The sequence below is a fragment of the Mirounga angustirostris genome, unplaced genomic scaffold (genome assembly GCF_029215605.1).
Source record: "Mirounga angustirostris isolate CCGP_5_RB_7025 unplaced genomic scaffold, mMirAng1.0.hap1 SCAF_1, whole genome shotgun sequence".
NCBI lineage: Eukaryota > Metazoa > Chordata > Mammalia > Carnivora > Phocidae > Mirounga > Mirounga angustirostris.
In genome coordinates, this window is record NW_026991709.1 from 67,083,698 (window position 1) to 67,108,880 (window position 25,183).

The following is a 25,183-nucleotide window of genomic DNA, read 5'->3' on the forward strand; positions in this document are numbered from 1 at the left end:
AGTAGGTGCTCAAGATCTATTTGTATGTGTGCCAGAACACCCAGAATGATAGTACCTTACAAAGATCATATATTTCACTCATGTTGAAGCCTAGAAAGCAGTGTTCTAGGGCCAGTATATACCCCTGTGGGTCAGGGACCCAGGTACCTTCTATCTTACTACTATACATCTTTAAGAGGTCCATTCTCCCCATTGTCTGAAGGTGGCTGCTTGAGTTCCAGCCATCTTGTCCCGATTCCATCTGGCAGGAGGAGGAGGGGACTAAGACCCAGATGTCTATCAGGAACAGTTCCTAAAAGTTGCACATAACACTTCTGCTTATATTCTAGGGACCAGAATTTAGTTATATAGCCACACTTGCTGCAAGGGAGACTGAAAGGAGTGGCTTTTAACATGGGTGGCCACATATTCAGAGAAATGCAGCAGTTTTTTTCACAAGGTGTGATTACCTTGTGGTACTTATCTGGTAGTGGTCATGAGGATGGATTTACCAAAATGTCACAGTTGCAAAGCGCTTTGGAAAAATCACTTCAGGCCCCTTCATTTTACAGAAACTTAGAGAAGAGAGAGGACTTGTCCAAGGTCACACAACCAGTCAATAAAGCGAGGTACAACTTGGGTTTCTGGCGGTTTCCTCCGAACCTCCAGCTCTAAATTCTCAGCCAGTTTGAGTTCTCTGACCTTGGGTTCAGGTCATCTGTTTTTAACATTTTTCCTGGATCCCTTTACCACTAGCTTCTTAAGAGTCTAGACTTTTAGATTCTGACATTTGAAAACTATTTTGAGCAAAATGTGGGTTACACTAAATTAAACCGGTTTCTTCACAGCTCCCAACATAAGAAGGGTATCTTTTTTCAGGTGACAGAGCAAAAAAGGTCAAGTCCCACCTCCACCCTTTTTCCTAAATACTAAACTTCTGTCTTCAAATCCTCCTCCTTTAGCAAGCTGCTTTTACATAATTGAATACCTCTGGCTTCGTGGTCTGCATTGAAAAGTGAATCTGTAACACCAGCCTCCCCAGCTACAGAGAACGTGAGGGTGCTGGCGTGCACCCCGGAGATCTGGAGCTTTTTCAAGCCGAGGGTGTAATGTGGCAAGGAGTGTTCTCCCTATTATTTTCTAGAATTGTACCACTCTTTGTCTCGTTAGTCAGGTAGGGATGGTGGGGGAGGTTAAGTGAAAAGAGATGAGCTTTGGGCGCCTGGGTGGCTCAGTTGGTTGAGCGACTGCCTTCGGCTCAGGTCATGATCCCAGGGTCCTGGTATCGAGCCCTGCTTCAGGCTCCCTGCTCAGCGGGGAGCCTGCTTCTCCCTCTGACCCTCTCCCCTCTCATGCTGTTTCTCATTCTCTCTTTCTCTCTCTCAAATAAAGCAATAAAATCTTTATTTAAAAAAATTTTTTTTCAAGGAAAAAAATCTTTAAAAAAAGAAAAGAGATGAGCTTATGTGGGCCGTGTGTTAAGAGAGGGAGAGAAGGAGCTGGAAAGGGGCATAGTCCCGTACACGAGCTCTGATTAGCAGCGCATCTGGGCCAGTTGCCCTAGCATCCTGAGAACTGGGCACTGTGGGCTTGCAGGAAGCAGAGGGTTAGAAATCCCTTCTTGCCATGGGATTCTGGAAGTTTGGGGCTTTTCCAGCCTCTTTGAAGGCCCCTGCCTGGGAAGGAGGTGCTCCTTTTCCGCTTGGGTCCAGGGAGCTTGTGGGGTTGAGAGAAATAGACTGCCTCTGGCCAGGAGCTAGGAGACCCGAGGTCTGGTGCTAGCTCTGCCACTTACCTACTGTGTGATCTTGGTAAGTGATATAACCTCTCTGAGCCTCAATTTCCTTTTCTGTGGAATGAGGCTAGTCCCCACTTGTTGGGTTTGGTGAGGGGCAAATGGGCATGAAATCTGCAAGGAGCGTTGTACATGTGCTGTGTGGCCTCTTGGTCTGGGTTGCCATGCAGATGGGTGATTATTTCAGGTTTTATATCCTGAATGTGTGTACGTGCACCCTCCTTCCTGCCTGGATGTGCTGTTTTGCCTGATTGCAGCCAGGGCCCTGGAGAGGAAGAGGTGGTGCGCATTTCACTGTTCTTGCTCTATCTGTGATTTGTCTCACTAATAGTACTAATAAAGGTAATTATGATTATCATGTACTTCTGTATGCCAAGCATTATGTTAGGTTCTCCCCCTCATTTAATCCTCAGCCAGCCTCACAAGGGAGGTATCAGTACTATCCTCCCCACTTTACAGGTGGGGAGATGCCACCCCGAGAGGGCTGCTAACATCTGAGGTCATGTTGTAAATGATGGTGCCTGGGTTTGACCCCAGGTCTGTTTGGCTCCAGAAGCAGTGCTCTTTCCTTGGTGTCTGAGGGGTGGGAATTGCTCAAAGGGGGAGGATGAGGGTGGGCTTCTAGGCTGGCCCTGATACGGACAGGGCAGGAGAGCACTCGGGGCGTCTGGAAGATGAGAGGACACATTGCTTCCAGCTGTGGTGGAGGTGGGGCAGGGGCTCCCGCGCTCGGAAGAGGGACTGGGGCGGAGGGCGGAGGCGGCTCTGATGGAGGGGCCTGGTGTTCTGAGGGGGTATGCACTGTGACGGGGTTGGGGGTGGCATTGGGGGCCTGGATTCCCTGGCAGCAGAAACAGGGGCAGCCGTCCTTCCCGGCAGTAGTCTGCCGTGCATGGGGTGTGGGGGGTGGGGGGAGCATATGGGCCTCAACCCAGCCCATGGGGCAGCTCAGACCTGATGTAAATACTGTTAAAGCTGAGGGTTGGTGAGCAGAAAGAAAGCAATCATTGGGAAAGGTCAGAAGGAGTTTGGATGGTGGACAAAGGGGATATATTTTTTCTCTCCTCTAACACCAAAGCTAGTGACTTAGAATGTAAAGAGGCTGCCATACCCAGGGACAGTTCCATGGCTGGCTGGGAAGGTGGCTGGCTTCTCAAACGCTGCCCACTCCCCGCTGAGGGCTTGACAAAGCAGAGAGTGTGTGCATCATTAACATTTTATTCTTGTTGTTATCAGGGTTTGTGGGTTGTGACTTAGGAAGTCTGCAGGAAGGTGCTTGGCAAGGCGATCCAAGGCTCACTGGAGCTGCATCTTAAGGAAAGGAAGGAGCGTGCACACTGCAAAGGTTAAAATAGATGGACGTGGAGGAGAAGGGAGAATGTTAAGTGGCTGGAGGAGAGGCTTAGGGGAGGGGGGAAGGGGCTGTTCTTCTGGTCGCCCTGTGGTTGTGAGCTAAGGGGATAGTCCGTCTGAGGCCAGGCACCAAGGGGCCTTTCATCCTTCCCCCTCTCAGCGATGCCAAGCCTGCCATCTTAGCTCTTAGCACACCAAGCCTTCTGGTGCCCCAGGATCTGGCTGTCCCGACTGTTTTCTCTCTTGCTCCCAAATCTCCTCATCCTGCCTCTCTAGGCCAGTCCTGCTCTCCCATGCCCACACGCGTCCCTCCGCAGTGGAGCCCGCCTATCCTTCTCCTGACTGGCTGGGCCACCTCTGCTGCTGCCTGTTGTCACTCCAGCTCCCACGCTGGGTGTGCTTTCTCTGCCGGGCAGCTTGGCTTCCGGCCGCCCTCCCCCGCATGCTGCTAGGGTTCGCTCATTATGTCCCTGGGGACTTCGCCATGGCCTTGCCTGCAGATCCCTCACCCGCTTTTCTGTGTGTCTCCTCCCTGGTCTGTGTTGATGCAGCGCTTCCCACCTTCTCCTTCCTGACCTTCCTCCCGATCCTTCTTCCGCCCCTCAACTGAGGTGTTCCCTTGTCTTCTCCCTCTGAACGCCGACCCTGGAGCCTTCACTGGCCTCAGGGCTCACTCTCCAGCCTGGAGGATGCCTGTACTGTCCGCATGTCCACACCTGAGTATATTATCTACCACCTTCCTCAACAGAAGACCAGAGCCTTTCTGCCATTGCTGCTCAGTTCTTCCATTTTGGCTTTCGTTCCGCACACCTAGCCCAGAACCCTTGGAATCATTTTAGCCTCTTCTCTCTTCCTTCCTTGCTTACATAGGAATAATCACTGAGTTCTCTTGTTTCCCTCTGAGGCTCTTGGCTAGACCCATTTCTTTCCCCTTGGGCAGCCACCTAGCTGGTTCTTCCGCCCCCAGCCTTCCTGGTGGCTGCCCAGTCTAAGGGCATGGCCAGAGGAGGCTCTTGAGCCAGGCTTTCCAGACCCCCGGGTTGGCTCCACCCACACTCTCCCACGACACTTGAATCCAGACGATCACTGCGCTGTTGTCTGTCTGCTTTCAGTGGTCCCTCCCAGGTCTCCCAAGAGCTGCCACGGACTCACTTTATGACATGCTCCTAGTGGGTGACCTCTGTAGAGTCAGCAGTGTGGTAACCAGTGTGATACGTCATGGTTATGATGCTGAGCAGACACTTCCTGGGGGCTTTCAAGGGGCCAGGCACTGTGCTGGGCCCTGCCCTCCAGGGCTCTTAGTCAGTCTAGGGTTGGGGTAGGGATGGGCGCAGGGGGGAAGGAGACACCTCCATAGGGAGTTGTAAACCAGGGTGGCCGCGGGCAGTGCCCAGTTGAACCCTTGCATCATACTGGGTGATAGTGTGCAAGCAGTCAGTTTGCTCAGTGCATTCCTTATTGCAAGCTTAAGTTCTCTGCTGTGTGAGGGTGAACGTTGGGCCAGAGGCTTTGGTGGCTGGCTGGAAAGTGGTTTGGTTACCGTGAGGGTGGCTGTTGGTTAGACGATCTAAGGGATTAACTGGGTTTGATGGAAAGGAAGCTGAAGATTTGATGCTTGAGGTTTCTGCTGTAGACACTTTGCTGTCAGTGGCCCAAGGGCATGCCACTGCACTGCACGGGCAGGTGGGCACTGGGCCCAGCCTCGCTCCTTTCCCCTTCCCTTCTCCCCAGTTCCAGAAGTGGAGGTGCCTGCCAGTCCCAGGAGGGCTGGTCTACAGGTCAAAGTACCGAGGCACTGGGCAAGGGCAGTTGTTTTTCCTGACTGACCATGTTATCTGAGGATTAAAACTGGAGCAACATCAGTGTGTTTTTCCAACAGATTCTTTTCTTTTTTTCCTTCAATCATGTGCATTGAGCTATGGACTTTTTAGTCTGAAGTCCATTAGCTCCCTGAGAACAGGAGAACAACATGTAATAATATAATGGAATGAACTTTTTGGTGAGCTCTCAAGGTGGGTTACGTAAGGGCAGTGGGTCCTTGGGTATTGTACCCAGCTCTGGCAGGGCAGAATGAGGGATCCTCAGCTCCTCCTCCTGGATAGTTTTACCCTGGGGAGAAGGAACATTTGCATTCCAATGGCAGATTATATTCAGAAACACTAGAATATGGCCACATTTCTATCTTGTACTCTGCGGAGATGGAACATCGTATTAAAATTTATGGTAACTGATACCGTTGGGAGTGCTTTATGATTTATAAAGCATGTTCATTAAGTTACCCCATTTCATCCTCACAGCAGTTCCACTAGGGAGGTATCATTATTTCCATGTCAGATGCAAGGCACTAAGTCGTAGAAGGTTGAGTGATGTTGGCTAGGCATCTTAGCTACTGAGTTGGTAGAGCTCAGCTGCAGCTCAAGACTTCTGGCTGCAAAGAGGCAATGGACTGAGAGGGCATCAGGTCAAATAGACTAAGGTTCAGGTTCTGGTCCTGTTACTTATTAGCTATGTTACTTTGGTCGGATTGTTTAACTGATCAGTATAATCAAGCATATCAGATCATCTACAGTTGCCTCCTTTTATTGACCACATTCATCCATAGCTCTTTGTCCTTGCTCCATTATGGGCTGGTTGCTCTGTAGACTACAGGGTATATGTCGTGGACTCCTGTTCACCATCAACATGGTAATTCTCCTTGCCTCTCTTTGTGGGATCCTTTGTTTCCTAGGTTCCATGTCTTTCTGATTTTTTTACTCATTTGTTTTGCTGGAGCATGACTTCCAGTATTTTCCCTAGAAAGGGTGTATTGGTGGTAAGTTTTTCACATCTGAGCTCTTAAGCCTAAGTAAATCTATACTCACAATTGACAGATAGTTTGGCTGGATATAGAATTCCAGTTGGTGATCATGTTGCATGAGAGTCATGAAGGCAACGCTTCATTGTCCTCCGCTGTGCTGATGAGCAGTCTTAGGCCAATTTGATACCTGATCTTTTTGTATGTGGTGGGGTTTTTTTCTTTGAAACTTTCAGAATCTCCTCTTTATCAGCAATGTTCTGAAAGTTTTAGGAGATGTACTTTGGTGAGAGTCTTTTTTTGTTCATTGTGTGGGACCGTCTCAACTGGAGACTTACATTCTTTTAGTCTGGGGTATTTTCTTGAAGTACTTTTTTTTTTTTTGAAAGTTTCTTTTCCTCTGTTTATTTCTTTTTCTGGGGTTACTTTAATTTGGCTCTTGCACTTAATGGATCCATTTTCTTATTTTTCTTACCTTTTTCTTCTATTTTTTATTTCTTGATTTTATGTTTTATTTTCTAGGAGTTTTTAAAAATTTTACATTCAACTGTATTGAAATTTTTTAGTTCTGTGAGAGTTTTACTTTCCAAGAATTTTTCCTGATCCTCTTTGACTATTCCTTTCTTGTAGCATTTTATTCTTTTTTTTAATTTAATTTTTAAAATTTATTTGACAGAGAGAGTGAGCACAAGCAAGAGCAGGGGCAGAGGGAGAGGGAGAAGCAGGCTCCCTGCTGAGCAGGGAGCCCGATGTGGGGCTCGATCCCAGGACCCTGGGATCATGACCTGAGCCGAAGGCAGATGCTTAACTGACTGAGCCACCCAGGCACCCCACATTCTATTCTTGTTTTATGGATGCAGCATTTCATTTCTCTGAGAATAATAATCATAGTTTTGCTATTTTCCATTCCTTTTCTTCTAAATGTCATCCTTTTTTAGTTCGTTTTCATCCCTGTCTTTTGTGTTGAGGGCTTTCCTCAAATATCTGGGGAACTTGGGTTATCTGTATTGAATAGCAAGGCACTGGCACATGCATTGGAGACTGTGAGTGTGAGGAGGAGGTAGAGGGTGCTTGTTTACTGAGAGGGCCTCACAGTGGGCATTTCAGTGGGAACTCAGTTGTTTCACTGGAGGATCTCCAAATCACCATCTTTAGGCTGTTTTTCTTGTGCTTCTCAGTTTCCACAGAGAAAAATTCTGTAATCTCCTGCCTGGGGGAATAAGACTGGCAGCATTCTGGAAAACGGAGAGGAGATGTCAGGGAAGTGGGGGTTCAGGGGGATGGGTGTCTCAAGGTTCAGTTTGTAGACTTTCCCTTAATCCCCTTGTTTTCTCTCAGGGCCATACTTCTACTGTCTGCCTGGTGTCTCCCAGCAGAGCTTTTCTTAGTCTCTCCATATAGTAGCCCTGTGTTTTCTGCCAGCTAGGCAAGGGGCTGCTGGCTAGCTATGTGGGCTGGGTGAGGGGATCTGCTGTGTGACTGTTCCTGACTCAGACTTTTAACACACCTCCTCCCCAGCCTGCTTCCAGCCCACCCCTCCTTGTGCCTGCAGAGGTGCTTGGGGTCTCCAGTATCCAAGGCTGGTCTCCGGGTTATCTGGGAAGAATTGCTCGTTTCTTGTTGGCTGGCCTCCTGAGATCATTGGCTAAGTGGGAAAAGCTGAAAACCTTCCATTCCCAACCTAAATATGAGAAGTGATCTTACTTTTCTGTGGCTTTGTGCTTCAGTGCTTCTAGGTGGGATGGAGTTTTCACATTTCCCTGGTGTATGGTGTTGGGGTGCAGTGTGGGGTACAGACACTGACTTCCCAGAGGGGCCTGGATTGAGTAGGTGACTAGTGCATCCATGCAGCCTGCTTGTGTAGTATGCAGCTCATACAGCTTTGTAAAAGGGCCTGAAGAGGAGTGGCGAGTTGGAGACTGGGAATGGGCTGGGCAGTGTCCTGGGGGAGGGTTGTTGGTGATTTGGGGAGGGGATAAGGTGGAAAAGTTGGTGCAGTGTCCTGAGAAGGGTTGGTGTGCCCTTCTGCCTCTGAAGTAGAGTGTGTTCTAGGCAGTGTGTCTGCGGGCACCCATTCTTCCTTGGGCCTGGCAGGAAGCTGGGGCTCATGGTCCTTGGCCTTTCGATCCCCAGGTGGTCCTGCCGATGTGGCTGTCCTCCACAAAGGTCTCCTCACTCATCGAGAGAATTTCTGACCCCAAGGACTTGAAAAAACTTCTCAGGACCCGGAATAATGTGCTGGTGCTCTACTCCAAATCTGGTGAGTACCCAACCTGGCCTTGGGGGTTATCCATCGGGGATGGGACTGTTTGGGTTTGGGGAACAGGCGGGAGGCAGAGACCTCAGGACCACCCAGGGAGGGCCCGAGGGTCATCAGGCTTGTCAGCTTTCCCCAGAAAATGAGGTAGAGGCACCAGGGAGTGTGCGTTCAGTCTCTTTTGAGTCCCTGAGAGGCTATTTCAGTTCCTGTGATCAGTCTTTCTTAGGAAGAGCCTCTGGAGCCCTCGCTACATCAGGAGGGAGAGGGTGTATGTGAAGGGGGATGGAGGATGGTGGTCAGTGGGGATGGATGTTCTGGCTTCCTGGACAGGCACAGGCTGGCCATGATAGGGCATGCTTCGCCAGAGCTGTTGATTAACTGACGGGGCTGGCCAGTCGCCAGCTGAATTGGTCCCAAGCTTGGGAGCACGCACCCAGGCTGGCAGCCCTGGCCCATGCTGGTCCCCATCTGTCCCATTCTGGGGTCAGAACACGGGACTGAATTGGCAGTGGGCTCCAAGAGCAGGACAGAGCAGTTTCAGTGGGGGTAGGAGCCGTGGCTGGCCTCTTCTGACCTTGAGGCTGGCAAGGGCGTAGTGGATGGAGAGAGGTTTGCTTAGCTCTTGGCTGCGACTTTGAACATCTGACTGTTGATGTTGTTCCAGCAGAGTTAAGTGTTTTCACTGCTCCTAAGGATGCCAAGTTTTTTGTGCCCTGGAGAAGCAACCAGTGGCTGGGCCAGTTCCGGGCATAGTTCTCCCTGGCAGCTCATCCTCGACACTCATTGGCACTGGGGCTGATGGATGTTTTGGATGTGTGTCTCTCCTGAAGCCTACATCCTTTAAGCACCCTGGCACTTGCTACTTCTTGCCCTTTTGAGGGCTTGGCACACACTTCCTGAGGTGGTTGTTAGGAGCCCGGCATGTGTCTAGCATTCTCCGTTATCAAGAGTAGGGGGAAATTGAGGCAAGGGAGAAGCAGAGTTGCTCCTGAGGCCCGGGGTGCAGGGCCCTGAATAAGCATGGCTCACCCCCTTGGATGCTCGTGGAGCCAGGCGGTTGCCAATGCAGAAGCCCTCAATTCCTTCTCTGGGTCGGTCCCGTCATAGAAGCTCATCATCTTACACGGACTCTGCAAGGAACTCCTGGGACACACTCCTGTTTGCTCCTTGCCATGAGGGAGGCAGTGCAGGTTGTCAGAGAGCTTCCAGTTTACCCGTGGGGAAACTGAGGCAGAGGGAGACTAGCTGACTTGTCTGACGGCCACCGGCTGATAGATGATAGAGCTGGCCCTCTGTGCTGCCCCCACTTTGTTTCCTCTGCTGGAGGGTAGGAGGAAATGTGTTAATCCCACAATGACGGAAGGGCTCTGAGATCAGGAAATGATTATGGTAGTTGTGGGGCAGGACGCAGGGCCTGGACCACTCTTACTTTCTCTTCTGCCCCTCACCTGGCTGCTGGCTCACTCATTGGCAGTGGGGTTCCAGTGCTTCCTGGGGTCCTCTCTGCCTTGGACTGCTGGGCGGCAGGACCCACGTGATGGTTTTGCCTTCCTGCCCCTTTGCCTGGACCTGCTGCAGATGTGTGACCCTCAGTGGGCTGTGGAGTAGTGCAGTAAGTGGATTTTCTCCGTTCCTATCCTCCCAAGCGGGGCCTCCCTTTCCCCTGCTGAAAGGTGGGGTTCAGAAGGGAAGTGCTTCATATAGCTCAACTTCAGCTTCTGCCCCCTGCCCCAGAGAGCCCTGTCTGAGCCCCAACGCATGGTGGGGTGATGGCTTTCTCCCCCTCTGCTGCCCTCCTCCTCTAGTTGGGCTTGTGGGGGTTCCCGGGAGTGCCTCCTTCGGGTGGCTCCATGCAGCTCTCTAGAAAGATATTTTTTGTTCACTTACATGAAAGGCTCAGCATGCTTTGTATTCACAAACAGCTACCGTTATCTACGCTAGAAAAGGAGATCTGTGGAGCCAAATAATTCAGACATCATTTCTGCTCGGCTTTGGGATGTATCTTATGGTTTTTGGCGGAGGCAACAGACCTGCTCTCCTTCTCAGTGTCTGCATGGGGGGCCCTTCAAGTGAGCTCACAGGTGTGACAGGGAGAGGTGACGCATGGGCCACAGCCCCTCTGCAGCAGTGTTGGAATCCTGGCTGCAAGCCTCTGCCCCCAAGCTCCTGCCCTCCCACAGTAGTTTCCCATGCTTTGCCCACATGCCTGGACCCATGGAGAACTTCCTTTCTCATGCTCACTCCACCCTGCCCCAAGGCATAGTGCGTGTTTTTGTAGCTGACCCTCCAGGTACTGCGAGGGCTGGCTCTTCTGTCGCTGCTGGGGAAATGGGCTGTGAAATGTGACTTGGGTCCACTAGACAGTGGTCCATCTGAGTCTAGTGTCACATATAAACCTCAGTTAACCACCAGGTTGTACTGAGCCCCTGCCGAGGTGAGGATGTGATGCACAAGTAAAGGAAGGGTCTGGTCCCTGCTTTTGTCAGCTCCCAGCTTGGGCTCCAGGACAGAGGAATGTGGAATTGGCAAACTTGTTCCCTACGTTAGTTACAGAATTGTAATCATTTGATTATAGAACTTTCACAATTTGTCCCAGAAAAGTAATGAGTCAGAGATTCTACTGAGAGTTGAACATCTGGCTGAGAGATTCTTGGAAGAGCGGGGCGTGAGGTGTGGCGTAAAGGAGGGGTGAGTTGGGGGTTCTGTGTCTGTGAGGAGGGCTCCAGAGGCTGGTGGGGAACAGGGGATTCTGAGACGCGTTCTCACCGAACTATTGAGCTCAGGGTCAGTGTTGTTACTGGTGCCCCGGACCTCCCCTCTAGGACGGGTCTCCATCCTTCCTTACCCCTGAGGGAAGATGGCAAGAGGTGGTCCTGGGGTGCTCGTGCACGTATGTTTAATGTTTTATTTTTTTACAGAGGCTGCAGCTGAAAGTCATCTCAGGTTATTATCCACTGTGGCCCAGGCCGTGAAAGGACAAGGCACCATCTGCTGGGTAGACTGTGGGTATGTCCTGGGGACATGGGGCATGGTGGCTGGAGGGCAGGGCCTCCTTCGGGGATTTGGAGGGTGGGGTAGGGAATCGTCCCTGAAGAATGCTCTGGGAGAGAGGGTGTGCTGGAGAGATGGCGGTAGGAGAGCCTCTCTCACCTTACCGTAGGGTCACCTGTGGCCTGGAGAAGGGGCAGTTCGGGCTTCCCACCTGTTCTTTCCAGCCCCACCACTCTTCTTCCCTTTTTCCGTAGTGCTTTTACTTTTTACTCTGTTGTCATGTGTCACGTGATTTTTTCTTCCCAGTGGGTGGGAGAGGGGGCCTTGATGCTCAGAGGCAAGGTTATTTTCAGGGTCACCTGGTGGGCTTGCTTGGGGGAGGGGTCTGCAGCAAGAACCATGGGCTTTACCCCCAGCCCAGGTCATTGATAGAGCTCTCCACCGCCCACAGCGCGAAGGTGGTGGAACCAGCTAGTCCGAGGGCCTGCTGCCTTGCCTTCTGAGGTGGCTCCATTAGATCAGGCCTGGACAGGTGGCTTTGTCCTTCCAAAGCTCTCTTCTGACCCGTGTCTCCCTGCCCGCCCCTGCCTGTCCTGGTGCCAGGGCTGCCCGTTCCTCCTCCTCCTCCTTCTCCTCCTTCCCGACCTCCCTCCGCCCGGAGACGTCCTTGTCAGTGTTAAGGTGACAGGACCAAACACCAGCCCACAGGCAGGTGTCTGCAGGAAGGGGGGCTACTTCTTAGGGTAGGGAAGCAGTTTCTTGATGGAATTCTCAGATTCTTCTAAGTGTGGGAGTTTGAATCCAGGGTGTGCTCAGCTTCCCTTTCCTTTCAGTCATTAGGAATAATTTGCCCATCTGTCTGTGCATTGTGTGTGTGCATGCACATAGGCACACCCCTTCGTTACATAATTAGCTCTCAGTTTGGTGTAGATTGGCCTAAGTACAGAAAAGGCACAGAGAGAGTGAAGGAACATAGGAAAAAAGGTAACTAAGAACAGGTTTGTCCTTTGTATGTTTGAGCACCTACTGTATGCAGGGCTCTATGTTGCACTTGGCGGATATCAGCATTTACATCTGCTTCCGACTGAGGACAGGAAGTGTTTCCAGAGTCACTGTGTCCAGCCACTTCTCACCTGGACTTTGGGTCTCTCAGGGGTAGGGGCTTGGGAAGAGGAGGGGAAAGGAGAATATTGCATCGCTGTTAGTACGGGGAAGAGGTGGGGCGCTGCTGGGAAAAGAGGCAGTTCTTTTCCTGGACAGCCTACAGAGGGCTTCGTAACCTTTCCTGTAGCTGTTCTTGCCCGAGCCACAGCCTGGCTGCTAGCCTGTGGGTTAGCTGAGCTTCTCGGGCTCAGCTCCAGTGCAGTCTTCTTCCCTTTCAGTCGGAATTCTAGACAGCCGTTTTGTGAATGAACTTCTGGGACACACTGATTTATAAGTTTACGGCCTCAAGTTTGTCCTGCCCATGATTGGAGAGAAGTGACGGGAGACTTATATTTTGACAAAGCCCTGGATGAGATGACAGAAGTCGTAGCTGAGTGGTGTTTGCTGCGCATGCACGCTCCTGTCTCTGGCCTCACATCTCCTGATTTATTCAAATACCAATTTAATGGAAGAGACTGCTCACCAGACATATGGTGAGATCTTGGCCACCGGTTAATCCTAGTTCATAGTTGGTCCAAAAGTGTTGTCTCCTAGGTGTGTCTCAGTCTCCCGCGTTTTCCCAGGAGTGCACCGTGTGACTAGCAAAGCGACAGAACCTCTTCGAGGGGACAGGGCACTTTGGAATCTCCATATCTGGAGATGACACTGGCCTGCCAAGCCGGTAGAACCTATCACAGGGAGTTCTCAGGCTTGCAGGTGGCAGAAATGGGAAGGAGAGCTTTGATGTAGTTGCTGCCTTCTCCTGCAACATTCCTAAGCACCTACCGTATGCCTTGAGGTACACAGATGGAGAATAGCATCCTCAGGAGCTCAGCGTGCAAGGCGGAAGCAGACACTGAACCCGGTGATTACAGTCCATGTGAGAAATGCAGTCAATGGAGGCTGTGGGTGTGAGGGGTACCCCTTTAATCTGCCTGGAAAGGTTGAGAAAAGCTTCACAGTGAAAGTTGAGTTACCATTTGGGGTAAAGACCTTTGAGTACCAGGTCTTTTAAAGTGCCCTGGCTTTCCCTGCAGGCAGCTGCCTGTGGTGTGGGCCCCGAGTACTGCCTGGGGTCCTCTGCTGCTGCGTGTGGAGCCAGCAGTCCTGCTCTGCTCCCTGCAGGGGCAGGACTAAAAGGGGGGAGGCCAGGGTTAGAACATTAGAATCCAGGGCTTTTTCGGAGACATGACGTCTGGAGTCAATAAAAGTGCCAATGGGAGAAATAATCCTGCGACTTTTGATGTGCTGTGATGAAAATCTAGGGGGGCATCTTAGAGCTTAAAGAGGTAACCTTAAGACAAAAGGACAGACAGTTCCACATAGTTGCCACTCAGTTCATCCCTCTAAGAGGAAGTATAAACTGAAATGTTACATGGCTTTTAAAATAGTTTAGATAAGTAGATGGATTATGGAGCTCTAACGAGTTGTGTTGGAAGCAGGAGTATCTGGGTCCAAGTTTGAAGTCAGAGGCAGGGTGCAAGGAGATCTTCCCAGCGCAGCCCAAGGGACAGAACTTGGGGCTCTAGTCCACGCAGGCCACTGGGGGTGGCAGTTCTCATGGATAAGCATTACACAGGGAACTCCCCAAGGGCGTGAGCTGGTTCTGCCCTGCTGGTCCTAGACTTCTGAAAGTGCCCTGTAAACCATTAGGGGAACCCACCACGTTAACCCTAGGGCCCGGTATGACAGCTCTCATTGTGTCCTAAATATGTTCAGTCTGTGTTTATGAATCTGAATGAGATGCTTCCAGGGATGGGCAGAAGTGCTCTCGGGAACACTTTCTCTTGCTGTCTGCAGTGGAGTGAGCAGGTGGAACGGAGCCAACGTCTGCTCACTTTTTATCCTCGCAGCTATTAAATAGCAGGTAGTCAGCCAGAGTGTGCCTCCCTTCGCACAGGCCCTCCTGAGGTTCCCCATCTCTCATCCTTTCCAGCTGTGCTTCCTGCCTTGCCAGCAGAGGGTTGGAGGCTAGAATGAGGATGCCAGTGCTTGGGAGGGGGGCGACAACGGGAAGGCCTTGAGTGAAGAGCCCACGCTGCTTTTCTCCCTTGAAGGGCAGGTGAAGGGAACAGGGGGCATTCTAGGGCAAAAGAAGACAGTGCTGTGGTGTGAAGTGTCTTTGAAGGTATGCGGGATAAAGGCAAAGGCCTGGGTTGAAGGGTCAGCTCTGCTACTTAGGAGCCCTGTGACCTTGGACAGGTCTGTTTCCTCATCTGTAAATGGGACAATAGTACATATTCTGCTGCCTTTCCAGGTCTGTGGTGAGGAGCCAGCAAATGGAAGTTCTTTCTAGAATATAATTTAAATGTGAGATCCCATTTTTACTGTTACTTTTCATCTGGGCAGGATTGTTCAGGGCATTGCCAGAAGAAGCCGAGGGGGAGAAATGGTGCATGCATTCTTCAACGGTCCTTTCTTGGGGGTGGGTGTTGAGAGGATGCCCCTAAGGAAGTTCTGAGCATGAGAGTCAGCCCCAGTGCACAGGCTGTTTTGCTCTGACCCTTAAGAAGTTTGGGGATACAGTGGGACTTGTAGGACTATAGGTCATGCATGGGGCCAGGCTTTGAGTCTAGACGGACAGCTAATAGCTGCAGGACCTTTGGCAAGTCGCTGCCGCTCTCTGGGCTTCAGCGTAATCTTGTGTGAACCATGGAGTTCAATCTTCCAGTCTGTTCTCATCACTGAATAGCCTGGTTCAGAAAATCCTGGAAGCTGCCAGGTTTGGTGTGTGTGTATGCATGTGAGTATGTGGCAGTCTTTTTTTGGGGGGAGGGGGTCTTTCTCTGTGTCTCCCCCGTTCTGGGTGTCTGCTCCTTATGTCTCTCCTGTCCTTCCCTCAGAGCTGCTGGCCTCTCTCCTGCTTTATTCCGTCCTCCTTACTAGTTTCTGTCACCTCTCCCCCATCTCTGGGTCCCTGCCTCCCCTAGTTTTTTGGTCTTTCTCCTCTTCTCTTTCTGAGTGTTTCTTTTCCCCCTTTTTCTCGATTTTCTGGCTCTTCCGTCCCTACCCTTGCACGTGTGGCTGCAGGCACACGCACCCCTCTGTGTTGGTTTTCTCCCAGGTCCCAGGCCCTGTAGCTCATAGCTGTGAGCTGTTTGTAGGGTGTCTGGCGTCTGTCCAGGGATTTGTCAGCTCTCCCTTTCCCCTCACTCCACCTCCTGGCTCAAACCTCAGCAGCCACGCTCGGGTTGGCTGGTGGTGGTTGTCCGGCTGTGAAGGGGGTTGTGTGTGAGGCAGTTGGTATGCCCCTCGTGCCCCCCAGCCTGGCATCGGGCTCAGCCCTGGCGCGGAGTGCTGCTGTCGGGGCAGCTGAGCTGGAGCCAGCATGCGGGAGCCGTGCCTGGCATGCTAATTCCTGAGGCTGATTCTCACTGGGCCGACACTGCATATCGGGAGCTCACGGCTTGCTTTCCCTGAGGGTGTAGGTCATTACCTAGCCGCAGTTTCCTTCTTCCCTGCTCTCTTTCTCCCATTTGCTTTGCTTCCCCCAGAGCAGTGCTGCCTTCCCCGATCCCAGACGTGGGGCCTTCCAGGGCAGGCATCACGTATTTTGAAGTCTTATGTTTTCTTCTAAAAATTCTTTGAGTTTAGCATTTGCTTCTTCATATGTAAGCATGTTTAACATTACTTACCAGGGGATAAAGCAGACTCCCAGGAGAAGGGCCGTGTTTATGTTGAGGCTTCAGATGCCTCCCGGCACATTGCTCCATGCTCGTGGTGGGGGCCATGACCCTGCTGGGGAGCACAGCCTAAGAATCTCCAGGCTGGGGGTGGGCAGGAGGGGGAGGAGAGGGCACGCCTCCTCTCTTATTCCCATCCCTCTTATTAACTATGCTGTGTACGTCTTCCTTCATCCTGTGCCTTCTGGAGGTAGGTACCATAAAGAACAGCCGAACCCGGGAGGATCCCTGTTGTCCCAAGTCCCTCATTAGAGGGTGCTACTTGACCCACCAATGCTGGTCCAGGTTTAAGACCCCGCTGTTCCAGGCTGTTCTCTGTCTCCTGCCTCATGCCCTCCCCCTGTTCTTTCAGGTTGTTTTGGGTACGTGGCACCTAGCAGTCACTCTGACAGCTTTTCTTGCTCACTCGCTCCTAGTCCTCTCCCATTTTCTTCATGTCTCAGGAGTGAGGCCCTTCCTACATTTCCTGACTTGCCCACCTCAGGGGCCACAGGTCCATCTGCTCAGAACCCCACCATGTTGGACCCGGCAGATGGGAGAAAGAGATTTATTGCTGCTTTAATGGGGCAACAGAACCTGGAAAGTCCAGGTTACCCAGGGGCACGCCGTGGCCAGGACAGTATGCTCCGCGTCCCGCCTGGCTGCAGGAAGCTGCCCCCAGCTTATGTGGCTCTAAGGATGCCGACCTGCTGAGCGAGGACCCAGTTGGCGGGCTGGAGGGAGATGCCTGAGGTTCCGCTCTCTCTGTGTCTCCATCTTCTTTCCTGGGGTCTGGCTCCTGATTCACTGGTCAGGATATAGGCAGCCCGCTTTATGTTTTAGTAGTACCGGGTCCTGTAGAGGAATTGAAAGCCCCATTCACCTCTTGTGGACAGCTCCTACATTTTGCAGCTCGGGAAACCACGGCCCCCACCAGAGGTCACAGGCTGGCTGATGGCAGAGCCGGATCTAGAAGCTGTCAGTCCCTCCAGCTGGCAGCTGGACCTTTCTCCAGGGAGGGTGTGGTTCCATAGGCTGTGATTTGAGAAAGGCACGGCTCCCCTCCCTGAGCCTCCAGCACCTTGGTTCTTCTCTTCCTTCTTGCTCTCGCCCCCCACCTTTCATCCCTGGGCCTGATTCCCTGGGGTGGGGGTGGCCAGCCTCTTGGATGACCGTGACCGCACATGAAGATCTGGTAAACACAGCGGCACGCACGGTAGCGGCCACCATGCTGCTTGTCGGCCAGCCCACAACACTTAGAAATACACGTGTGTGTGTCTTCGTCTCTCTGGCCTGGGGGTGGCGAGGGGTGTGTGTACAGGCCTCTGGAATCTTTCCCCCACATTCTCGGTAGAAGAGGGCTAAGGGGGGGTGGGGCGGGACAGGATGTAGCAGGTCTGGGTGAGTCAATAGCCGAGGGAGGCAGGGCTCCAGCCTCCCGAGCACACAGACTGGCTGGACAGTCCGCTCTTGCAGGACAGTCAGGGAAGTGGCAGGTGAGGGCCTTTGCACAGCAGTCCCCTCTCTGATCCATGCTGGTTTTCTCCCTCCCTCTGCATCCCAACAAAGCCTCTCATTTCCCTGATTGCTGCCTTTGTCTTCCTGCCTTTTTCCGCCAGAGCCTCACTCACTGGCTGGGGAAGGGAGGCAGAGAGGAAGGTAGCCAGTAAATCAATTAATTGTGCTTAATCTGTCAACCCAGATCCTTTTAAGGTCCCGAGCTTGGGTAATTTCTCTTCCCTTCTTGAACTCTTTAAGACTTTTATTGTCTGTACTGAATGATTAGCACGTGCCTGTGCATGCACACACACACACACACATACACACACGCGTACTCTGACAAATGGGAGGAAGGGGAGCCAGTCAGAGAAAGTACTATTAGGAATTGTCACCTGGCAGGACTCCTGGCGCTCAGGAGACAGAGCCCAGAGAGCCGAAAGTGTAGAGCCTTACCCCAGGAGCAACAAGACACCATCATTCACTCCCTCACTCGCTCAGGCTACGTAGAGTACCTGCTACGTGCCAGTTGCAGAGTCAGCTGTGAGCCAAACAAAGGCCTTCCCGGAGCAGACGTTTCCGATGGGGGTGATAGTGGACACGGTCGGATGTGGAGCCGCACCGCCATGGACAGAAAGACCGCGGGGAACGGCGTGCAGGACTGCGGAAGGTGCGTGGCTGAGGCTCTGGGGTCTGGGCCAGAGGTGCTCAGATAGGCCGGGATGCTGCCTCCCCACAGACCCCTCTGAGCATACATTCATTGGCATTCGTGCCCAGCTGTGTGTGAGTGTGGGGAGCAGGGGCGAGGCGGCAATCCTTGCAGAGTGTTGGAACCCAAGGAGGGAAGCGGGTTGCACCGAGTCTGCAACAAGGAATCCTGTGGCAGAGACAGCTGTGACTGGCTTAACTGGAGCGGGGGCCGCAGGCTGGGCCAGACCTGCAGCCCGGGGTCCATGCTGAGGAGTAGGCAGGGGCAACCTCTGTGCCCTCCGGGCTCCACTCAGCCCAGTCAGCTGCGTTGGAGCGTTAGCCCCTATGCCTGTCCTGAGCTCACCAGGGACCTACGGCTGCAGCAGCAAGACTTTTCCTTGGAGCAGGTTCTGCCAGATCAAGGCAGGGACTGGGATTGGAGTGATTCTGAGCCCTGTCCCACCTCTCTCTGCTTTGTGGAAGTCACAGGAAGCAGCTGCCAGCTGCCAGGCTCGATGGAAGAGAGCCAGCATGGGGTGGCGCTTCTCCCCTCCGTTGACTGCCTGGTGAAGTCTGAGCGGCCCCCTCAGGTGTGGCAGTGGAAGCAGGCCGGTTGGGTGCCCCTGCTGGGTGTGGGATGGGGCTGAGGGAGGCCTGAGCTGCTCAAGATCGCTTCCTGCCCCGGCCGCTGTTTCTTGTTGCAGTTGGGTGAACAGCAGGTGGTCACCCAGGAACAGTTGAGCCCGGCAGAACAAAGCTGGACAGGGCAAGTGCCAAGTGAACGCTTGTAAACACCCCGAGTGGAGTCCTCTCTCTTGGGGGATGAGCTCAGGTAGGGAAAGGGCACTTTAGATGCAGTCGTTTGCAAACAAACCTACCACCCGTAGGCCTGGCTTCACCACGGAGCCCCTGCGGGAAGGGCAGGCCCAGGCTGCTAAAGCTCTTGTCAGTGGAGGTGTGTATGGCATCCCCACAGGGCTTTAGGGGACCCATTTCCAACTCCCGGATTCCGTGGGCGGCCCTTCCCGGGGCTTTCTGCTGTATCCTCTCCGTCCTTCTGCATCTCCTCCCAGCCCCTGCTGATCCCTTCTCTCTGGATTCCCTGTCTCTAAGTGTCCTTGCCACATTGCCGTGTGATTAGCCTTTCCTTTTGGAATTCATCATGCATTTCGTTTGAGTCCCTGCTGTTTGCCAGGCCCGGGGCTGGAAGCTGCGGTGGCTGCCCCAGGTAGGACTAGATAGGGTTGGGGTGGGGGCAGGAGGGCGGCCCCCTCTCTGACCCACACACATCTCTCCAGTCAGACAGGCTTCTTGAATTGCAAAGTGCGTAGTCACACTTGAAATGAGGTGCCACAGTGTTGCTTGTCCAGTGATGAGTGTTGCTTTTAGAATGGAGCTGACTGGTTTGATTTGTACTGGGGGTGGTGCACAGCTGTGTGAAGCCGATGGCTGTAGAAGTTGGTGAGGTGTGTGCACAGGTGGAGGATGAAGGGGCTTCCCTCAAGTGGCTGTCATTCCTGGCCGAACAGAGTTTCTCATGCAGTGTAGTCAGAGGGGACCGGTGGGGACCGGTGGCTGACGTAACCTCACTGAGCCCAGGCAGATGTGGGGCAAGGGCCCTCCGTGGGTGGGGTAGCCGGCCGCCTCTGTCTGGCCATTGGCAGACTTGGCTGACTATGGTGAGGTTATGGGGAAAGCCATGAGACAGATGAGGTTGCTGAGCGGCTGGTGGAGGCCACAGGGGAAGCCAAACCTTGGAGAGGTTGGGGAGAGGAGGAAGAGCCCGAACAGGGCAGTGGCCTGCATCTGGGTCACCTGGAAGGCTCCTGGAAACACAGTTGCTCAAGTCCCCACAGAGTTTTGATTCAGTGGGTTTGGGATGAGGCTGAGAATTTGCATTTCTAACAGGTTCCTGGGTGGTGTTGATGCTGCTGGTCCAGGGATCCCGTTTTGAGATCCACTGATCTAACAGGAAGGAAACCAAGTTAGGTGAAATCAGGCAGGAGCACCTTGTGAGCCGTCAGTGGCACCGGACTGACGTTTCTTGTTAGGAGAACTGCAGGCGTGTACATATTGCAGATGCTGCACTTCGCGGAAGCTTTCTCCTTTCCCCGTGTGGCTTTTGTCAATACCTGGTCCGATTTCATAACTTCGTCAGCATTGTAGAACGTCTTCCTCTTCTCCGGGTCAGACGGTATCCAGCAGGTGGCACATGGCACACATTTGAGCTTTAAAAACAAAAACTGGCTTGGGCCCGAGGCAGAGAGTCTGAAGTAGTGATCTGAGTGGGGCCAGGTTAATCCCTATTTTTTTAAACTTCCCCAGATGATTCTGATGAGCGGCCAAGATGGGGAGCCACAGATGTATGCTGTAGTTTGTTTTCCTTCTTAGAATGGGCTGTCCACCCACTGTGCTTCTGGGCACTTGCTTTGTCTAGAGCTGTCCGCGCTGCCCCCCACGTGTGGTGATATACCCTCCTCGTCTGCTTGTTTCTGTCTTTCTCGCTCAGCCCATCTCCTGTTGGCTACTGTCCTTCCTTCAGGTCTCTGAATGTGCGTCTGCAGTCAGGGCCTTACTTGCTATTGAGAATTCCCAGGTACCAGGCTTTTCATAGGCCACCAGCAGATTCTACCGTCAACACCTTTGTGAGGACCTCCGGTAACAAATGGTTCCTGACATTTGTGTCTTTCAGTGATGCCGAGAGTAGAAAATTGTGCAAGAAGATGAAAGTTGACCTGAGCACAAAGGACAAAAAGGTTGAATTATTCCATTACCAGTAAGTACATGTGGGCATTTCCAATTTCCAAGTAAGTGCTGAAAGCTTTCATTGGTATTCTCAGGGAATGGTGGTTTTTAGTTAGGTTAATTTTATTTCAGAATGATTTTTTCTTTCTGTGTTTACAGTTCTTTTTTTTAATCTTGAACCATGTTCAATAGCTGAATGTTATTAAGATGCTGCAGGAAACCAAAGGTATGTATCTTCACAACCATTCTTAAAGTTAACACCTTTTTCTCTTCGTTTGACAGGGATGGTGCCTTTCATACTGAATATAACCGAGCTGTGACATTTAAGGTAAATTTACCTCCCTCATTCTCAGCAGAGGTAGCGTCTGAACAGATGCCAAAAGCCTGGCAGGTTCTCTCTGAGAGAAGGAAGGGAAGATTGCACAGATAGCTCTTCCAAATGACCTGAGGGATTCTTATCTCTAGAGCACATGTCAGCAGAATATCTGGAGAAGTTTGTAACTGTTAACACAGCGGGGATGACCAGCCTCGTAGATAAGTGTATGAATCTATCAGCTGTCATCCAGGGAGGCACGTGACGGTATGCCTCTCCCCTCCAGAGGCCTGGGTCTCTAGTGTCCATGCTAGCTCTCCAAAGGCTGGGGGGGGACTTGCTGTGGCCAGGTGAGCACAGGCGGGCCGGACATAGGCAGGTAGGCATGTGTCAGCAGATGCAGCTCGTTTCAGATGACATGCCCATGTCACTGAGTTCCTCCCTGCTACAGATCCAATTTAGAAGTAGACGGAGAAAAGCATCAGTGAAAATAGGTGTGGAGGCCCTGTGACCCGTGGGTGCTGTTATCACAAAGCAGCTGCCCCCACCCCGAGTCCTTCTGTGGCCCTTGGATTCTCTTCCTCCAGTGTACCCATTCTCTCCGTCATCCAGTCTCCTCCTGTGTCTGGTCCAGGCGGCTTTCCCCTGCCCCAGCTGGGGCCATGTATTTCTTCTCTTCCCAACATAGATGGAACTTACTTTTTCAGACTCTCCTGCTTAGCTGACTGGCTTGGACCCCACGGTCCTCTCTCTCTCTGTCTCTCTCCGTCTCCTTCCATTTTTTCCTGCCTATCCGTCTGTGCAGCCATAGGGCCCCTCTCCTCTGCTGTTCTTCTCAGCTCCCCGGTCATTTCCTGTTTATCTACCAACACTCGTTCTTTTTGAAGTCACTACAGCTTTTACCTTATACAGACCCGGCCTGATTACTCATCTTAACACCCACTTAGACACTTAGAGAAAGTTCTACAAACTAGGGTTGCTTAAGCCTCTTATTCTGTGTTAGACGTCAGCTGAAGCCCTGGGAGAGATCATGTGCTCCCTGGGAAGAGGTGTGGCTGGGCAGGGGCGGGGAGGGGAAGTGCTGTGCAGGGATGGAAGGGGGGGCTGGGGGCTTTTTGTTTTAGTTTTGGAGGCTGTGTTCAGTTTACATTTAGTGGCTCCCTCTGAGTCGTCCTGGGATCATGGAGCAGGAAATTGCAGCTGCTCAGAAAGAACTGTAGTAGCTGGGAAGGAGCAAGGAGCCGGAGTAATGTGAGCTTGGCTAGGTAGGGGAGGCTGAGTCCTGGCCTTTGTCTGCCCCCTTACCAGGACCAGGTGTGCGGCATCTGCTCACTCCTCATCCTTCCTGTGATTTGCAGCTGGAGAAGAGGGCTGTGTTGGACAGGGTCAGAGTCTTTAGTGGAGAGACTCAAAGCCCCCAGGGCCATCAGGGACTGGGGTAGAGTCCCTGGAGTTCTCCAGAGCAAGAGTAAGAGGCATAGTGTCTCCCATGACTGCCTGATGGCTTCTGCTCTTCATTCAGCAGGAGCGGCCAAGACCAAAGCCCTCCTTGGTCACAGGTTGGTTTTCCTCTCAGGGATCCTCTTGGGCCTCGATCTCCAGAGAGACAGAGGAGTCCCTGGCAGGGTTGGGTGCATGGTTGCAGGCTCATGCTCTGGCTGTCGTTGCTGTCATGCTGGATGGTTTGCCAGGGACCTGGTCACAGGCACTGCACTGTGGCCCCTACAGAAGCCAGAGGCCAGACAAGTGAGGGGAAAGAGGGGACCTTCCTGTATAAGTGGCCTTTTGCTGGTCAGCAGTCTGTCCAGCAAAATCCTTACTATGTGTAAGTGGTGAGGAATGGAGGTGCCTGGAAGCCAAAACTCGGATGAGCCTCTGATGACCTTCTCCCAAGGCCGTGTAGCTGTGAGGGTGGTTTCCCAGCCACCAAGATGTCCTGAGAACCAAGGTGTGAGTTGTGGGGCCATTTCCCCGGGATTCAGAGCGCCCAGAGCAGGAGGGCTGAGGGAGTGAGACCTTCCAGGTGCTGCTCCCTGCAGACTTTTCCACCTAAGACCTTGTCGGGCAGACTGATTTGGAGAGAACCTATGGATGGGATTATGCACCTTCAGTTAAACAAGAATAATCACCTGAAAAGCAAGTATGATTGTTTCAGTACATCAGCAGAGGTGACTCCTTTCCTTTTGGCATCCACATGTCTTTTCTCCCTGATGCTGAGGCGGGGCTGGGGCTGGGGCTAGCGGTGGGAGAACAGGAGACAGTGCTTACCCTTTAACTCAGCTCCTGCTGATGTGCGGACAGTAGCCCCCTGAGAGCAATAGTTCCTAACCTAGTTCGGGTTCCTAATCCCACTGAGAATCTACTGAAAGGCTTAGATCTTCTCCCTAGAAACAGTATGTTTGCATAAAATAAATGTAAAATGTGGCCATGTGAGTAAATGTAAATGCTTACTAAAGTAAGTATAAAGTAAGTGCTTTCATAGTGGTCTGAGGTCTCACAGGCTCCTGAAGGCTGCCGTGCACCCTGCATTGAGAACTGCTGCCCCAGGTGTTTCTGAAACAGATGGGCACTTAAAAGCATCTTTCTCACATGGCCCAGGCCGGGCAGGTGCCTCTGCAGCTGTGGGTGAGCATGGGTTTCAGGAGGCCCTGCCACTTCCATTTCGGCTTATATTGTTGCAGCAAAGCATTGACAAGGACAGAGGAGAGGCAGATCTGCCTTTGCCATGGTGGAAGTGGCCCCTCTTCTTTTGCCAGGAGGCATTTCATAGCTCCATTTGGATGACCAGGGAGCATTACCTGAATGAAATTCTATGAAATCTTAGCTGGCTCCCATTCTTCCATGGTAGCTCTTTCCAAATGGGGTGTCCAGAACGAGTAGGCCTCACTGAGGTCCTGTGTGTGTGACCGGTGGATGGGCTGAATGCACAGCCTTGCTAAGAGGGTGTTTCCTTTTCTCACCTCAGCCCACCTCCCTCCCACCACACTTGTGGACACAGCCAGCTTGTCATCTGCTTGTTGGAGCTTGATTGAAGTAGACAGAAGTCACAAAATCTTGCATCAACTCTGTGTGTTGACATGGAGGCCAGCAGCTCCCCTCCAGAGTCAGAGGGATGGAGGTTGGCTGGTTTCTGGTACTCATTCCTGACTCTCACAGACTTTGAGCACCATTTCCCAGAGTGGCTCTCGGAGGGAAGGGAATGCCACTCCTGTCCCGGACCGGTGGAGTGTGGCAGGGATAGAGGGCAGTGGAGGGACATGAGCCCAGTTTCCCGCCCCACATGTGTCTTCCACAGAGGGGGTGAGATTTGAGGCAGTTGTCCACACAACAAAGGCTACTGAAGCCCTTTAACCTGGAGGTCTTCGTCAGATCTTCATCCTGAGCATCTAGAAGGGGGGGTCTTCAGTGCTCGCTTTGGCAGCACATATACTAGAAGGGGGGGTCTTCAGGGAGAGAAGTACAGCAAACCAGGCAGCCACAGAGATGAGCACCCTGCCTGAGCCCGACAGAGGATGCAGGATTTAACACACTGCCAAACCAGTTTAGATCACACAGTACTGAGCAGGTGACAAGTAGGTGTGCTTACCTGCTTGTGCAGTTGACAGTTTTTGTGCATGAATGTGGAGTCCTTGGACAGGACTGGACAGCTTTATTCAAATTGATCAGAGAGCTTCCTGAAGGAGATGAGACCTAGCCGAAGCATGAGTGTGTCTCTGGTTTAAATAAGCCAATGAATTGTGTCAAATCTCTTCTCTGTCCATGAAGAAGCACAGAGGTATGGATCAGCTGACCAGAGTCAGGTGTCACGTGGCTGAAAAATTTTGGTGGAGGTGGTGGGGGTGCATTTTTAGGGCCCTCAGCAGTGATGTCAGTGGGCAATGGAACTGCACCTTGCGGTTGGCCACATGCAGACTCTTTGCACAGGCGCGTGGGTCTCCGGGCAGGGAGATGGGGCAGGTTC

At 52.3% G+C, this 25,183-nt stretch overlaps 1 protein-coding gene across 4 annotated transcripts in view; it reads left to right on the forward strand.

The window, feature by feature from the left end:
• The window catches only part of PDIA5 (protein disulfide isomerase family A member 5), a 91,865-nt gene that overhangs the window by 12,414 nt on the left and 54,268 nt on the right, over positions 1 to 25,183 (forward strand). For 2 of the 4 annotated variants that reach the window (XM_064570528.1, XM_064570456.1), the window contains exons 2-6: positions 8,055 to 8,181; positions 11,100 to 11,187; positions 18,004 to 18,144; positions 20,857 to 20,940; positions 21,192 to 21,237. In XM_064570528.1, coding sequence (XP_064426598.1) covers positions 8,055 to 8,181; positions 11,100 to 11,187; positions 18,004 to 18,144; positions 20,857 to 20,940; positions 21,192 to 21,237 — 486 coding nt within the window. Of the gene's footprint in view, positions 1 to 8,054; positions 8,182 to 11,099; positions 11,188 to 17,975; positions 18,145 to 20,856; positions 20,941 to 21,191; positions 21,238 to 25,183 lie in introns of those variants that run through there. The other 2 variants (XM_064570496.1, XM_064570564.1) reach the window with 2 other exon arrangements.